Here is a 16324-nt window from a genome sequence, read left to right on the forward strand (position 1 = left end):
AAAATCTATTTCAAAATATGGAATTGCTGATAATAAAATTGTAAAAATACATTTTATAATTGCAATCATAAAACCTAGATTACTCCAATTGTTCGAGTAGAATATAGAATACCTGGTCCTACATTTGAATAAACATAAGTGAAGAGTTTGTAAAAATCTATCAAAATTCAGATTACGTCAAATATGATGAAGAATGAGTTTTATTTACTGCAATCTCGAGCTTAAACTTATATTTTTAAATATGAATAATACAAGTTATTTACAACTTTACCTTAAAATAATAGTATGAGCGGGTAATTCCACAAATTATTAGCAATTTTAAATAGCGGTATGAAGTTCGTAATAAATTTATATGTATAATTGTTTATTTACTTTAACTTTTACAAACTGACGACATAGATGAGCTAAAATATTTGATTTAATAAGCTCTTAAACTACGGTCAGACAAGCAAACCATTGGCTTGTTTATACCTTGGGCCTGCAGGCAAATTTAATCATCGACAAACAAAGCTATACTATACTATAAGTATGTGCCTTTAGTGCCTTTAGAAAATAAAGGAATATCCAATAACAAATATTTTGAAGATTCAGGCGTTTGTTTTAAAATAATAATTGCAAATTTAATTTATTTTTTTAGCCTGCAATATCAATTTTGACTTGCTCTGCATTAAAATGTATTTCATTTTTATTTTCAAACATGCCAATTGTCAGGACAATCTGTTTTTTTCTATATAAATACTTTACTCTAATTTGAGATAGGGAATATATTTTTTATAAATCCCTCCCACCGTGCAGTAATTTTTTTGTTTTTCTGTTTCTCTTGTGCCTTTGCTGCTGTGTTGCAAACATTTTTAAAAATTGCTGCTGGTGCTGTTCATTTTTATGGCAGCTGTTTGGTCGGTTATTTCTGTGGCTACTACTATGTAGTATAGTCTGTTGATTTTGCCATTTTGCGGCAGCAGCTCAGTGAAAAGTTTTCCCTTAATCAACGAGTGCATAAATCAAGCTGTCGTTGATATATGACTCGACTTGCATATATCAAATGCCATGTTGTTCATAATTTATGTTTTTAACAATTGCAAATGATGATGATTATGATGATACCACTATTCATATTCATTTTTTGTTGTCCACCAAATGTCAGTTGTGTTGTAAATTAAAGATGTGTGGTTAGCCAGAAGGGGCGGGATGGACAAACAACACAGTCAATTATGAAAATTACTATTTATGAGATTTATATGACTAAGTAAGTATACTCGCACGACTTGAGACAGTCACGCACACAGAGATGCGTGTGTACGCACACTATCATATACATATATATACATGTACATACACATATGCATATACATATACTTAGATAAGTATATATGCTATATATAGACACATGCTTGACAGCACTTAATGTGCAGCATGTTGACCCCTGAGATTAGTGATAATTTGCAGGCAGCCTGCGGTCCTCTGCTGCCTCGCTGCTTCGCTCCTTTGCTCCTCCAACCCATATCCTCGTCGTGGCAGTCTTGTCAAAGTTTTATATTTATATCTATGCTTGAATTATTTATGCGACAAAAGCGTAGCTAGCTCTGTGATTGTTGAGTCTTGAGGGGTTCTAGGGTTCATGGGTTGAGGGGTTAGGGGCTAGGGCACATTTAGCTTCCTGCTCGGCTTCGAAAACTTAGTTAATGTGGCAAGGCTAAAGTTTTGTGTTAGGTGTTGAAACATTTGGGTATTAAAAGTTTTTAACATATGTTGGTGCCAAAAGTATACACACACACGCACCTAAACACCGACCAACCTTCACAAATAAAGGATATGGGCTAGCTTGAAGACGATATTATGAGCGTGAGTTTAGGGCCATTACTGAGCTTAATTCTTCGTCTGTTCTACTATAAGTCTAAATATAATGGCAAATAATCAAATTCAGTTTCAGGGTAATACGGATTGGACTGACTGCATCTCAAAGCGTCCTGTTAATTAATTTATTGTCTACATTGAAATAATTTGCAAATAAAATTAATTCCAAAAAAAAATTTAAATAGTTTTGACTCTGCCTACACTGATTAAATAGTTTATCGCTATAGGCATCCCAGTGTTTGAAATGAGCTTCACCTTATGCCTGGAGCTGATTATGAATGCATGTCTCCAATTCCGACGATGGGCATCTGAATTCAAAATAAATGAATGGTAATTCATGCTCAATCAAATCGCGGTTCTTTTACAAAAATATTACGAGCATATCGGGGGTGCCACAGAAAATTCTCTCAGCCAAATTTGAATCGAAAAAGAAATCTTTGATGCCACAGAAATCTCTTTCAGTAGGTTTTGTGTACAGAGTTCATTAAAAACACAGAAAAAGACATTTTCCACATAAAAACAATCATTGGAATGTACACCTTATTGTGTTTCTCAACAATCTGCCCAAAGGGTACAAGGGTATACTAGTTTTGTGCGAGTGTACATGGAACACACAGAAGGAGGCATGGCAGCCCCACAAAGTATATATGCTCTTGATCAGCATGACAAGCCGAGTCGGTATAGCCATGTCCGTCTGTCTGTCCGTCTGTCTGTATGAACGCCAGAATTTTAGAAAGTATAAGAGCTAGAATAACCAAACTTGGTATACAGATTCTCCTGAGCTCGAAAGGGCGAGTTCGTTCATTTTTCCCGTTTTTTTTTTTATTATAATTTCTTATTATTATTTTGTAAAATTAAAAAGGAGTATACATACACATACTTCACAAAATCAATAAACTGTTTATTAATTAAAGAAACTTGACGAAAATGTCTGTCACTGAGTTGGCATGTTAGTGTCTGAACAAATGATGAGCTTAACAAGGCTGTCATATGCATTGGATAGCTTGACGAACAGCAACTTTAAATTTTATATTGATGTTCTTCATGAGTTAAGCGTGCGCAAAAACACAAAAAAGAACAAAAAAATATATATAAAAAAATTAAACTGACAGATTAAATTTTGTGAGCTGGCAACCCTCGGCTATTTCGTCGACAGCTTTTGCTGACAGCTATCGTGGAAGGAAAGTTCGAAAAATGAAATCTCTCGAAATTCCATTGCACCTATTTCGAAAAAATCAATGTCTACCGTTTTCTGTAGCATCCTGTATTTGTACATATGTATATGCTATGCTACATAATATTTCTTATGTTATCGGTATTACATTCTTTACGAATGTATACAGAGTTTTGAGTATATTTTAAACCGCATGTAAATTTATTTGAATTTATTGCACGCACTCATCTCTAAGAGCGAACTTGTAAAGTATTGTCCTACAATTTTAATGAGCAAACTAAAAGATAGTACGCACATGCACATACACACACACACACGTACATGATCATGCTTGTGTATGTAGCTGTTGAGGGCGTTGGTGTGCATTCCCAACTTTTTAAAGCATGCCAAACATTCCTTCAGAGACTTCATATACTATATTGCTTAGACCCGTAAATACATACACACACAAACACTTGTGTGTGTGTGTGTGTGTGTGTGTATGTCTGTACACAGCAGATATGTACAAGTATGTACCTGCTGTCTACCTTGTCCCATCAATGCGAGCGCGCACAAATTTATGCAATAAAAGAATATATTGGGGGAAAATAAAAGGGCACACAACAAGTGGCTGAGTATCTGAGTGGATGAGCTCTGCTCAAAGCGCACAAAAGCACAAGGCCTGGTCAATAGCATTTACAGGCAACAACAAGCACAACCACAACAAAAATAACAACAACAACAACAACCGAGCTGACCAATTGAGGAGAGTGAAACGCTTCTGTAAAGCAGCAGGTATCAGATGTTAAATGTGATGAGCAACAGCTTTAAATTATGCCTGCCAGCAATAAAATTGGAATACCTTTTTTGTTGAGTCACGGTGGGAGGCGTGCAGGGGCGTGGCAATGGACGGCAATTAAAAAGAGCCTACACATAAGTATTGGAAAACCAATTCGGATTGCAGCCTATTGATGCGGAAGCATTTGCTAGTGACAGGCACCCCGGGAGCCCCGCGGGGGTCTTACGAGCTGCGCTTTGATTAGCCCCACAACAATAACAACAAAAACAAAAACAACAGCAGCAACAAAAGTGGGTGCAGAAAAACGAAATCGAAACCAACAGGCGACAGGTGCGCGAACAGTGAATTTAATATTGCCAATGCTTTTTATATTGATTGAGCAAATGCCAGCTGTGACCAGCACTGGCACAAACTCACTTAAATCTATGCTTTCACGTCGAATCACATTTGTTCACCTTAATATCGAAATAAATTATTTAAATAAATATACGTATAATATTGTGTACCTGCGAGAGTATTTTAAATACCAACAATTCTTTAAACATGTTAATAAAAAATGTCTCCTTTGTGCAATTTTTGTTAAAGTTTCTGATAGACTTGGACTAACAATGCTTCTCCAAATATTCGGTTGGTTGGTTGAAGAACATTTTAAGCAATTGAAACAAATTTCAGATTCCCAATTTGATTATAAATTTAATATAAATGTACTTGTATGAAGTTAAGCTTAAGCTTATTATATTGAAATACAGCGTTTGTCATTTTTACCAGATTGTAAACTTTGCTAAGTGAATTATGGCCAACATTTCAGGACGATTCCCAGCTTTATATATACAAGTACATTTCAATTGGAAAACAATCATAGGCCAAGCAAAACTTGTTCTAAGATATTGTGGAACTCTTTTATTGAAAAAAATATTATTTCAAAGCCATAAAACTAGGATATTTTTAACCGAGTTTCTCCATGACTTCTTTTGCTTCATTTAAGCGGCGCTGTCTCATATGAGAAACACGTTTATTAGGTCTACCCATATTCATACACATTAGTTAGTGTACTTCACATTCACTAAAAATCCAAAAATAAACAACAATTTAAACACAAATAAAACCGATTTCAAACTATTAACAGGCACTAAAAAGTAAAAAATAATTGCGTATTCTTCTACAACTTAATATTCAAAATATAATGTAGATACAATTATTGTTATTTTTGGAGTCGGTGTCAGCCAAGGAAACACTACAATATATCAATCAATCAATCTACCAGTAATAATATGAGAATACTTTAAGAAATACTTTTTTTTACAAATTAACTTTTATACGAACGACAATATACTGTGACAGATTACCAATACCTAATTAAACCCAATTTCAAGTTAACTTTTATAGGACAATACACGTATAACTACTGTGACAATATCTGCTACCTTGAAACAACAAATAAACCGGGACCTAGTTAAACGAATCAAACGAATTTTAATACGACACTATGCTGAGACATACGGGTAATCAAGGAAATGCTGATACGAAAATATAGTCAACATTAAACAAGGAATTACCGTAAGAATGACGAACACCGACTCCAAAAAGAACAATAATTGTATCTACATTATAAATTGAATATTAAGTTGTAGAAGAATACGCAATTATTTTTAACTTTTTAGTGCCTGTTAATAGTTTGAAATCGGTTTTTTTTTTGTGTTTAAATTGTTGTTTATTAGAATAACATTTTCCTTGGCAAGGCCACATAAGAGCTAATATATTAAATTTGTGAATCCGATTGAATGACATATTGATTATTTCAGTAATGTTCTGGTCAGATTCAAATGTTACACATTTTTTTTACATGCCTAAATTACACTCATTAATGTGGGAATAATTTGTTCATAAAAATAGGTCTTCTAATCTAGATTGTACGTACTTAACAAATGACTGTATGTGTTTTGATGCAAATTATTTGTACGTGCGACCGAACATAAGATAGTCCTAGTTCGCGAAATATCAAATGGTGTAAGTGGGGCCTAAGTATTTTGAGTTGATAAGTTCTCGATATTCTGATCATTAGTTTAAAATTGAGAGACCAGTTAGTTACAATAGTGTGCCAGTTATATAAGGAGTGCTGAAGACCATTTTTCACTGACTATTAACGTGAACTTAACTTCGTACTATAAAGGACTACAGGTACCTACAAAATTTTCTTAATATTATGAACTTAGCGCTTGACTAGCTTTTGATATAGTCATTTTGCTCATGCTAAGCACGAATAAACATTTAAAATAATTATGCAAAATCTTCTCTTTGAAGAAAATTTGTACAATCCCAATCTAGAATACCATGTTGTGTACAATTTGTAAAATAAAGAGTATTATTTAATTTAATCTAGTTACGACCACAGTGGCTTGTAAGCCAACTCATCTTTAAATAAATTATTGAGTAGCAAAAATTCTGGACTTACCCATGAATTTTAGCAGCAGACACGAATCTCAGCTTGGCCGCAGGCACTATGTGCTCGCCGAGTCGCCCAGGGGAGAGGCTATATTGCTATTGCTATCGGATGTGGAGAGTGGTCGGCAAATGCCAAGTCGTGTTATGCCCAGGGGCATAGCCTTAAGTATGGACACAGCCTCATCCAGTTCGAGACCCTGCAGCATATGCTCTCCGACACTGATTAGACGGTCACCCGGATAGATTTCATTTGTTGCCTCCGCAGCACCACCGCGTATTAGGCCACGTATCACAATCACACTGCCCTCCGCATCTAATGGATCCTGATAGTCCAGTATGGAGAAGCCAAAGCCTTGCTCTGTCTTTTCAATTTCCACTGTGGTTACATCACAGCTCCAGAGCGCTAGCCCGGAGACATTTTCAAGTGACTTCGAGCGCTGGGCATCGGTTAAGGTGGCCGTACTGGATGTGTATAATGAGCTCTCCGATTGGGCTTTGGTTAGAAGATTCTGTAGACTTTGATGTCCGCCGGGTAGCAGACTGCGCGTTTCGAAGGCCTCCGGGTTCTGTGAGGTATTTATAATGGAAGGAGCGCGTGGACCGCGTGCACAGACGAGCTTAACGCGTGCCGGCAACTCCTTCAAGATCTTGACGACCTCGATATGCTTGAGGCCCTGCAGCTTATGCTCGTTCACCTGCAGCAACTCATCTCCGGGCCGCAATATACCTTGACGTCCGACGGGACCATCTTCAAGGATCGAGCGTATATAATGATGCGGACGCTTTTCAATGCCGCACTCGACATCGACGGTGCCCTCCAGGCTGATCCCTAGACCTGAAAGTTTATTTATTTCGGCAACTAAAATTTCACTTTCGGGAAACTCACTTTTCCAGGCCACACGCAACGAGGCCGCGCTTGGGCTGGCCGTCGACGAATTGGGCGTGGCCGCTGTTGCTGCCGTCGTCGGCGTCGCTGCTACGCCGCTCTTTAGCGCCACTCCGGGCATTTGCGCCGTGGGCGTTGTCTCATCCGTAGGCATCGGCCCGCCCATCTCAGGCTCTTGACACTGCTCATCGGTGTCATTGCCACTGTCATCGCCCACAGTCTGTTTATCTATATGATTTAAGCCATTGCCCATAATATGAGCCGCACTGCCGTTGGTCAAACGTTTCGCATCCGGCGTTGTGGGCGTTTTCTGACGTTTTGTCGCCGCTCCGGCACTAGCGCCGCCACTCGCCTCACTGCGATCCAGTACATGCGACATATTGGAGTCTACAGTATCTCTGGAGGGTAGCTCGCCGAAATCTAGCAATAGACCGCCACCGCCCAAATCCCCATCCGTGGCTATGGAGTCCGCATCCGATTTGGGCGGCAGCCAGGACAGCGTGGTTATCGATGGTGACGCGGGCATGGAGAGCTGTGATTGTGTATCACCACCGCCCTTCAACTCAGTCAAGGCCACTTGCAGATGCTCAAACTTGCGACCGCGCAGAAACCGTTCGAGGGTCAAATGGACCTCAATGTCCGTGTTACGCAATAGTTCCACAGCCTGATGGTTGGTCACACCGGCCAATGTGAGGCCATCAACAGCGACAATACGATCGTTGATCTGTATTTGACCGCTCATCTCAGCGGCACTGCCCTCAATGATGCTCTTGACAAAAATACCGGAGAGGTCCTCCTCTTCGCATACGTAACCGGCGACCGTTATGCCAAGGCCGTAAACGTTTTTGCGAAGCTCCACTTCGTAGGTTTCAGTTTCGGGCGAGTCCATATAATTGGACGATGTGAGCGAACAGCAGTCGAGATCATTATCATCCCGTTGCTGGGCATCCACGGGAGTGGGTGTGGTCGTGGTCGTGGTTAGTTTGTCGGCACTAATGCCGGCTATCACAGTCTCAATGTGGTCGTCGTCTTCATCGTCATCATCGTCACCAACAAGTTCGTTATTGAAGTTACAGCCCTGACGTTGTCTTCGCGGTACTTGCGCGTCCAGCGGATGAAGGGGAAGCTGCAGAGACTTACGGGCGACCGCGGACATATTCGTATTTGTCGCCAATGGCCCCGGAGGTGGCGATAGTATAGAAAAGGGTACAATATCCAAGTCACGCCCACACTGACGCATCTGTGCGGCCCCATCATGCGTCGCATCGGCGGGTATGGGAGGCAATGGCAGATCGGCCAGCTCTGCATCGGGCGTAACAGGTAAAAACGGTAAGCCCACTACCTCACCCAAATTTCCGCCAATACCGTCTTCGGGCCCACCCCTTACAACCCCCAGTACGCTGGCCACGTCGATGCTATCGATGTTGGGAACGCCACCAGCTGCTGCCGCTGCGGCAATGGCCGCTGTGGCAAAGCTCGGATTCTGAAAGAGATGCCGCGACAGTTCTTCCGGGTCGGAGAGGAGCTTAGTTGGTATAATGGGCGCATGACTGGCCAACGTTTGATAATCGATGGCCGTCGGCTCAATGGGCCGTGCCACAATCAGACGCACCTGAGCTCCGGTCTGACGAAGAACTGTGGCCACCTGCTCCGAGCTAAAGCCCCGCAGATTAACCTCGCCGATTTGTAGCAAATGATCACCCAATTGAAGTCGCGCGTCCCGCTCAGCGACACCGCCGGGTGTGAGGGCTTTAATGACAACTCCGGTGCTCCGACCACCGACGAGTATGAAGCCAAGACCATTGCCATCGTTGATCAGATCGATAACTTCCACTTGAGACCATTCGGTGCTTAGTACCATGACGTGCAAGAATTGCTGAAGGTGGTTGTTGTTGTTGTTGCTGGTTTTGTCCTCGTTTTTGTTGCTGTTGCTGTTTGTGGCCTGTGGTTAGAACTTTTGACTTGTTGGTTGTTGCTTGATAATTGGTTGCTGTTGTTGTTCTTTTTGTTTCTGTTTCTGTTGTTGCTGCTAACATGACGCGACGCGCACTTTGCGTGCCGTTTTATTATGCGGGTGGTGCTGTTTGGCAATGCGGTTTTTCTTGTTGTTATTGCTGTTATCGCTAGAGATGTTAATTTTGTTGTTGTTTTGTAATAATGTTGTTGTTGTAAATTGCTGCGTCAAATGCCAATGCCTGTATTGCTGCTGTTGCTGCTATTGTTGTTGCTGTTACTGTCGTCGTCACTGTCGCCGTTGATTTTACTGTTATTGCATTTACAGTTATTCACATGACTCTGGCACGCATCAGTCCCATTGCCTGACACTGCTCCCGGCACCAACATAATAATCATCGACTACAGCTCCCGCCACCTGCAATTATTGCAAAAAGCACTTAGGTAAACGGTCTCTCCCGCTCTCCCACTCTCCCACTCTCCCGTCGGGTGTATTCTCTTTTACTGTTGTAGCTGTTGCGAAGGTCGTGACTCACGCGGCTACGCGTAATTTAACGGTTTGGAGCGAGAGATGCGGACATGTTCGCGATTTGCGTGCCTGGCGCCTTTACTTATTGGCGTGGAGCACAAATTTAAATTGCAGCTGTTGGTTCTTTAGCTTACACATACATACATATGTGTGTGTATATATGTATGTATGTATGTTTGAATAGTATAGATAATACACAGAGCATGTGCGAGTATATACATGCATATATACGAACCGCGTGTGTTTGCGTTTTTTAATGGCACCTTTTTGCACGTTTTCGTAATTTATATGCACACACACGCATGCACGAACGCACACACACACACACACACAAAAGGTATAAAAAAAGAACAAACACATACAATGTGTACAGATGAGCGTTGCTTTTGCCTTGCAGCTCACGTGCCACGCATGTTTGCCAGACTGCCTACCTATTACCGACTACCTTCCTCGAAATGCCCGCAATTTCTAATTGGAAAGTGTTGAGCGAGACGCAGCAGTTTTTGCATTTAATGCTGCATACTTTGCAGCGCTATTAAACACATTGCGGGTCGAGCCTTCAAATGGCGACTGAAATGAACTTGAAATTTAATGACTGTCACTAACAGGGACTAATACGCGTAAATAGTGAAAAAGACTGGGCCATTAAATAAAAGACATGCAATAAAAAGAGAACGAATTTTTGAAAGCAGTACTAAAACGTAAAAATAACAAGATAGAACGCTACAGTCGAGCAAGCCCGACAGTAAAATAGCCTGTACTCTCCACAAAAAGGAAAAATTAAAAAAAAAAAAAAAATTTTAAAAATTAAATTATTAAAAAAAATGAATGAATGAATTAATTAAAATAATTAATTAAATTAAATTAGAATACATGTTTATGTTCAGTTTAAACAGCATACATTTACATCACGTACCTATGCGTGTTCATATGCGTGTATGTATGCAGCACAAAGTTGAACAAAAGCAGCAACAACAACAACAGCTGCGGGCAGCGCTGCCGACAGAGCTGCAGGCAGCGCATGAGCAGCGATTTTACTTATGGCTATAACTTTCTTCAGAATTGACCTATCATGATGAAATTTGGCACACGGACACATTCGTACTAACTGGATGTACCCACCAAAATTTTAAATTCCGAGAATTACGGAAGTTATAAGAAAAAATACTAATTGCGGGGGAGTGGGGTGGTGTATCAGAAAAAATAAACAAACTCGTTCTGCCTAGGGCTTATAGGAACCTTGATACCAATTTTGGTTATCCTAGCTCTTGTACTTACTGAGATCCTTGCGCTCATACAGACAGACGGACAGACGGTCAGACGGACATGGCTATATCGACTCGTCTTCTCATCCTGATCAAGAATATATATACTTTGTGGGGTCTGCCACGCCTCCTTCTGTGTGTTACATACATGCGCACAAAACTAGTATAGCCTTTCACCCTTTGGGTACAGGCTATAAAAATATTAATTGAAATCAAATATGTATACCATGTACCTGAAGTGTAAGAGATTATAATATAAGGTCTGAATAATAAAAGTAAAAGGCCAAAGCGGATGTGGTAGACCCCATGTTCGAATCGATACAGGCATGTTAGCTTCTTCCGTCTGTCCGTTTGTATGAACACTTGGAACTTTTGATCCACAACAGCTAGGGCCAGCAATTTTACTATGCAGTCTTATCTAATCTATTTGCAAGTTTATTACGAACCATATAAAACATTCGTTTTATATTTAGCTCACAAAAATGACTCTAGTCTGTTTATTTCGGTTACACAACCAAATTTAATATTTATGAAATTGAATATTTATTTGAGGTCCACAATAATTAAAAATGCTATCAAAGTCGGTAAACAATTTAAAGCTGTTATAGGAATAATTTGAACAACAAAGATCATTTTAGTAAAAGGCTCTAGGGTGGCAAGGATCCAGGGTGTTGAAGAGTTTGACATGTAAAAAGATTAGAACTCAAATCAAAAATATGATGTACTATGTTTAATTGTTTATAAATAACTTTTATCATTTAAATCAATTAATTAACAAATAACATTAATAAAGTGTTGGAAATAAGATGTGTTTCCCTTAATAAATTCAATTAAATGTTCTTTAATTGTATTTAAATATGTAGTAATAATAATAATAATGGAATTATTATATTTAAAAATTGTTTGCAAATATGCGAATTTATTCTATTTCATTCAAAGAAAAAACTTCGTTTAATTAATATGAGTATGTATGTTGTCATTTTGCTGAAGGCAATATGGAAGTTTGCAGCACCAGCACAAAATAAAAGTAATTGCATAAGTTATTTGAAAGCAGAAAGTGTTGCAGTAAGCTATGACATTCCCAAGATTGTTCATTTATTTTATTTGATTTCTCTTTTTCCAATGTCTGTTTTGACATGTAAACCAATAATATAAAGAATTTACAAATAAATCAAAAGCTTTTTTAATTACTTTAACTTTTTATCTGCAAATAATTGAAAAGTTAGGTTATACATTACGTTCCTGATCTAAAATTGTCAATTTATTTTATTTTATTACGCTTTTCTAATATCTGTTTTGAATTGAACCCCGAGACATGTAAGCCAAATGTAAGGAACTTACAATTAAATTATGAACTGTTTTAATTACTTTCAATTCGTATCTGCAAATAATTGAATTGTTAAGTTATGCATTACATTCCTGATGTAAAATTGTCAATGTATTTTATTTTATTTTATTACGCTTTTCTAATATCTGTTTTGACATGTAAGCCAATTAAATCAGCAACTGATTAGATAACTTTAGCTTTTTACACGCAAATCTGCCTCAATACTGCCACCCACTACTGATTCTAAGCTGCGTTTTGTTATTGTTGTTGCAACACTAGAAATGCAGTCATGGTCAGTACCGTGCTTTTGTTTTTACTCTGCGTGCTTTTGTGTACGTGAATGCAGGCGTAGGCTGAGCCTGTCAATTAAACGGCAGATTGACACAACATTTGCCGTCGTACACTGATTGGCACACCATGCGTATGATTAACGCGCGTTTCATGGGTGACGTGCTGATGGCCACTGCCCATTCTTGCCGTGCCGTGCCATGCCATGCCTCCTTCTCTTTGGTTATTTGCTTGTGACGTTTACGTTGACGTTGACGCTGACGTTGACGTCGCTTGCCTTGCTTTGCGTTGGCTTGTGCTTCATTTAACGCGACTGCGGTCGACGTCCCAACCCATTAGAGTTGCCATCGCAGTGGCGTGCAGAAAAGTAGGCCAAGCGCGTTTGAAGTTTACGCTGCGTTGCCTGATGGGGTAAACCTCTATGTGTGCGTGTGTGTATTTGAGTCCGTGTGTGTGTGTAAGTTTGTGGGCTATTTTTATGTCACACATTTCAACTTAAGGCTGCTGCCAGCGGCTGTGCCAGTTTTCATTTTTATTTTACTAAACTTTGGCCACTCTGTTGCTTCTCAGCTGGCTGACCTACTCACTCAGTCGACGTCGACGTCACCAAAAACCGTTGCCTACACATTTGAGTATTATTAGCCGGCCGCATTGCCTGCTTGACTGCTTTCCTTCGCTGTTGCTGCTGCTAGTCAAGTGTTGAAAATCGATAAAAAAAAAGAGACGAGCGAACGAAAGAAATACAAATAAAAAAGAGAAGGTAAAGCATGCTAGAAAGCACAAGAAATGGGAAAGCAGGAAGCAAGCGGCAACTTTTACTCCTTTTTATGCCAAGCACGCCCACGCCTGAGCATTATGCTTTTGAACTGCTGTTGTTGTAATTGCCGTTGTTGTTGCCATTTCCGCCGCAGACTGAATTTTTGGTCTCTGCTCGCAGTCAACTGTATATATGTATGTATGTACGTATATAAATAGCGTGTGTTGTAGCTTTTGACCTAGACTCGGCTTTTAGCCAAATTAAGTAACTACTTAGTCGCTGTTGCTTTACTTGCAACTTGGTCAGCAACAAATGAAACAACATAAATAAAATAAAGTGAAAAATGTAAATAAACTTTTAACTCCCATTCTGTGCACGCCATTTGCAATTACTTAATACTACTACTACAACAACAAGAACACCACAGACAAACAAACAAGTTCTAAAGTTTTTGGCGGCTTTTGCTCTTGCAAGCTGCTTTCTGCTTGCTGTCTGTGTCCTTCCAATTAGATTAACGGGGCGTATGAACAATGGTAAGCGACAATCTTGGGCATTGGTGCGTGTTTGAGCAACGCACAATAACTCGTATTGATTTAACAAGTTAGATCGGGTAACACATGCTAAATAATAGGCTAAAACAGTAAAGGTTCGAGGGGGCGGATGGAAGAAGTGACACAAAAAATGTCATCAAATTTCTACGCATATTTTCATAAGAAAATTCCATTTGTGTGTGTGTATATGTGCGCTCTTTGAACTTTTTAATTGGTTTTTTATTTTATTTTTATTTTAAGACGACCTCAACTTTCACTTTTTGATGACAACACCCCGCGGCATTTGTTAGCCGGCATGCCAGTTCGGCTTTCAAAAATTACTTGCGTTTGTTTTCGTTGTTGTTGCTGTTAGCCTTTTCGTAGGATTATGCAGCGCATTTGTGTTATGCGTCTTATAAATATTATGATTGTAATTTCTGCTCTGTTGCTTTATATAAATTTATTTTTCCTTATTCTTTTCTTAGCACTCGCACATGGCCACTTGTGTGTTTGTACACTTGTTTCCTTATGCTTTTATATTTTTCTTTTTCTGTTTTTTTTTCTTTGTTTTTTCTTTTTGTTATCAGTTTTACGCGCGCATTTTTCGACACGAAAACACGCCCGTACGCCACGAAGCTTCTTGGCCAAATGAAGTGCCCGCTGGCCAGATTCATACTCATCGCTCCGCTCGCACGTGGCGTGGCGGATCTCTGACGCTCTCTGGGCACGTGCGCATTAGTCCCAAACGAGCGCTCCGAATTGACTTCTGCCTGGCCATTATTTACATGTGAAGTTGCCAGTTGCCGCTGCCGACAATTATCCGCTTTCATTCAACTGTCAAAATTGCGAGAGAGAGAGAGCGTCGGAGAGAGCTTTTGCACAAAGGCGCCGCCAAGAGAGCTTTCTGCAGGGGTTTGACACGTCAAATGTTTTCAAAGTCCTTTTAAAATTATTGCTGGCATCCGTGTACTAAATAAATGCACTCAACAATCAAATATAAGCTAAATTTAAAAATTGACGAAAATAATATAAGGCAATGCAGCTTAATTTTTCTCTCAAAAATATTGAATTAAAGTTTGGATGTTAAATATTTTATATTAAGTAATTACTAATTAGTCGCTGGAGCATCTTGTATGCCGCTGACCAAGACTCTTCACCTTTAGAGGAAAATACTAATGGAATTAAACAAAACTCCTTACCGATTTTGGCTATTATTTGATAGTGATGTAGGACTATAACTATAGTATGGATATGCGTATATTATATATATTTTGATTTGTTAACTTTTTAAACTTTACCTTTTTATACAAATACCATTTTGTACAATCTAGTCTACTCTAGTAAGTATCTTATCAGATATTAATGTATTCATGTTTCTTTCCATTTTCACTTTATATCCATTTTACGCTGCTCCTTCATTTTAATTCACGACTATCACGTAATTATGTTTTGACAAAAGACAATCGCCATGGAAGCAAACGAATATAGAAAAAAACCAACAGACAGATTTTCGCGTGACAATTCTGTCGTTCATGTGTTTTCATAGCTCTTACTTGTTGTGTGTAATTATTGAAAGATTAATTACAGTACATATTGCATATTACTTGTTTTATATTTGCCTTATAATTTTATGCAGCTATTAGTTTTATTTCGACATTTGCGCGCCAAATACAAAATTTAAAATTTGTAAGCTGGTAACCCTATTAAAGAAATCCACCTTAAGCGAATTGGCTCCATAAGTTCGTGGCCATTTCGCTCGTAGTTCTGCCAGGAACTAGTTCCGTTTACATATGGTTGTAACTATCTGTGATCTGGCAGCTCTATCCTGAACTAAATCAGTTCCCATATGTTTCGAGTCGGCGCATCTGTTTATGTTGCTCAATGTAGTCGGTCGCCAAAATAGATATTAATAACAATTGCAGCTCTTACAATGTCAGCGGAAGTTATTGCTATTATCTCAGAAACAGGAGAATTGTTGCGAACCCAATCCTGCAGTGTGTGGGGCATATCAGTGTCGTAAAATTTTTTTACGTATAATTTTTCTTAGGAATAACGGATATGGCTTAAACTTGAAATAGAGGAAGAAAAATACACCTAGCACCCTCACTTAACACGACCTGTTTAAATACGAACTCGGTCTAACACGATTAAAAATTTGCCTCGTTCAGTGCGAGAATGAGTAATTGTTAAGGGGAACAAAGATTTACATTTTCAGACGCGTACATATAAAGATTAAAATTTTTGTGGTAAGTGAAATGGTTTTACAGCTAAATTAAAACAAATTTTAAAAAGTGATTTATACAAATTGCAGTTTCTACAATGGCACCAAAAGGAAAGAAACTACCTCTAAAACGAAAAGTTATTTCTTTAGAAACAAAAGTGGAAATTCTTAACCGCTTTGACAAAGCGCAAACTGCCACCGAAATTGCAAGAAGTTTTGACTTAAATGAATCAACAGTTCGCACTATTAAAAGAAATGAAACTGAGATAAGACGCGCAGCAAGTAGTGGGTCATCTATATCTACAAAATTTACTAGTAGA

General features: G+C 38.9%; 1 protein-coding gene across 1 annotated transcript in view; it reads right to left on the bottom strand.

Annotated features, from left to right (window-relative positions):
• LOC115620285 (patj homolog) overlaps positions 1-9453 on the bottom strand; it is a 44064-nt gene extending 34611 nt beyond the window's left edge. The window contains exon 1 of the mRNA XM_030513459.1: positions 6259-9453. Coding sequence (XP_030369319.1) covers positions 6305-8995 — 2691 coding nt within the window. The 5' untranslated portion in view covers positions 8996-9453 and the 3' untranslated portion in view covers positions 6259-6304. The remainder of the gene's footprint in view (positions 1-6258) is intronic.
• Positions 9454-16324: the final 6871 nt, after the last annotated feature.

The sequence above is a fragment of the Scaptodrosophila lebanonensis genome, unplaced genomic scaffold (assembly GCF_003285725.1).
Source record: "Scaptodrosophila lebanonensis strain 11010-0011.00,11010-0021.00 unplaced genomic scaffold, SlebRS2 tig00000024-arrow-pilon, whole genome shotgun sequence".
Taxonomy (NCBI): Eukaryota; Metazoa; Arthropoda; class Insecta; order Diptera; family Drosophilidae; genus Scaptodrosophila; species Scaptodrosophila lebanonensis.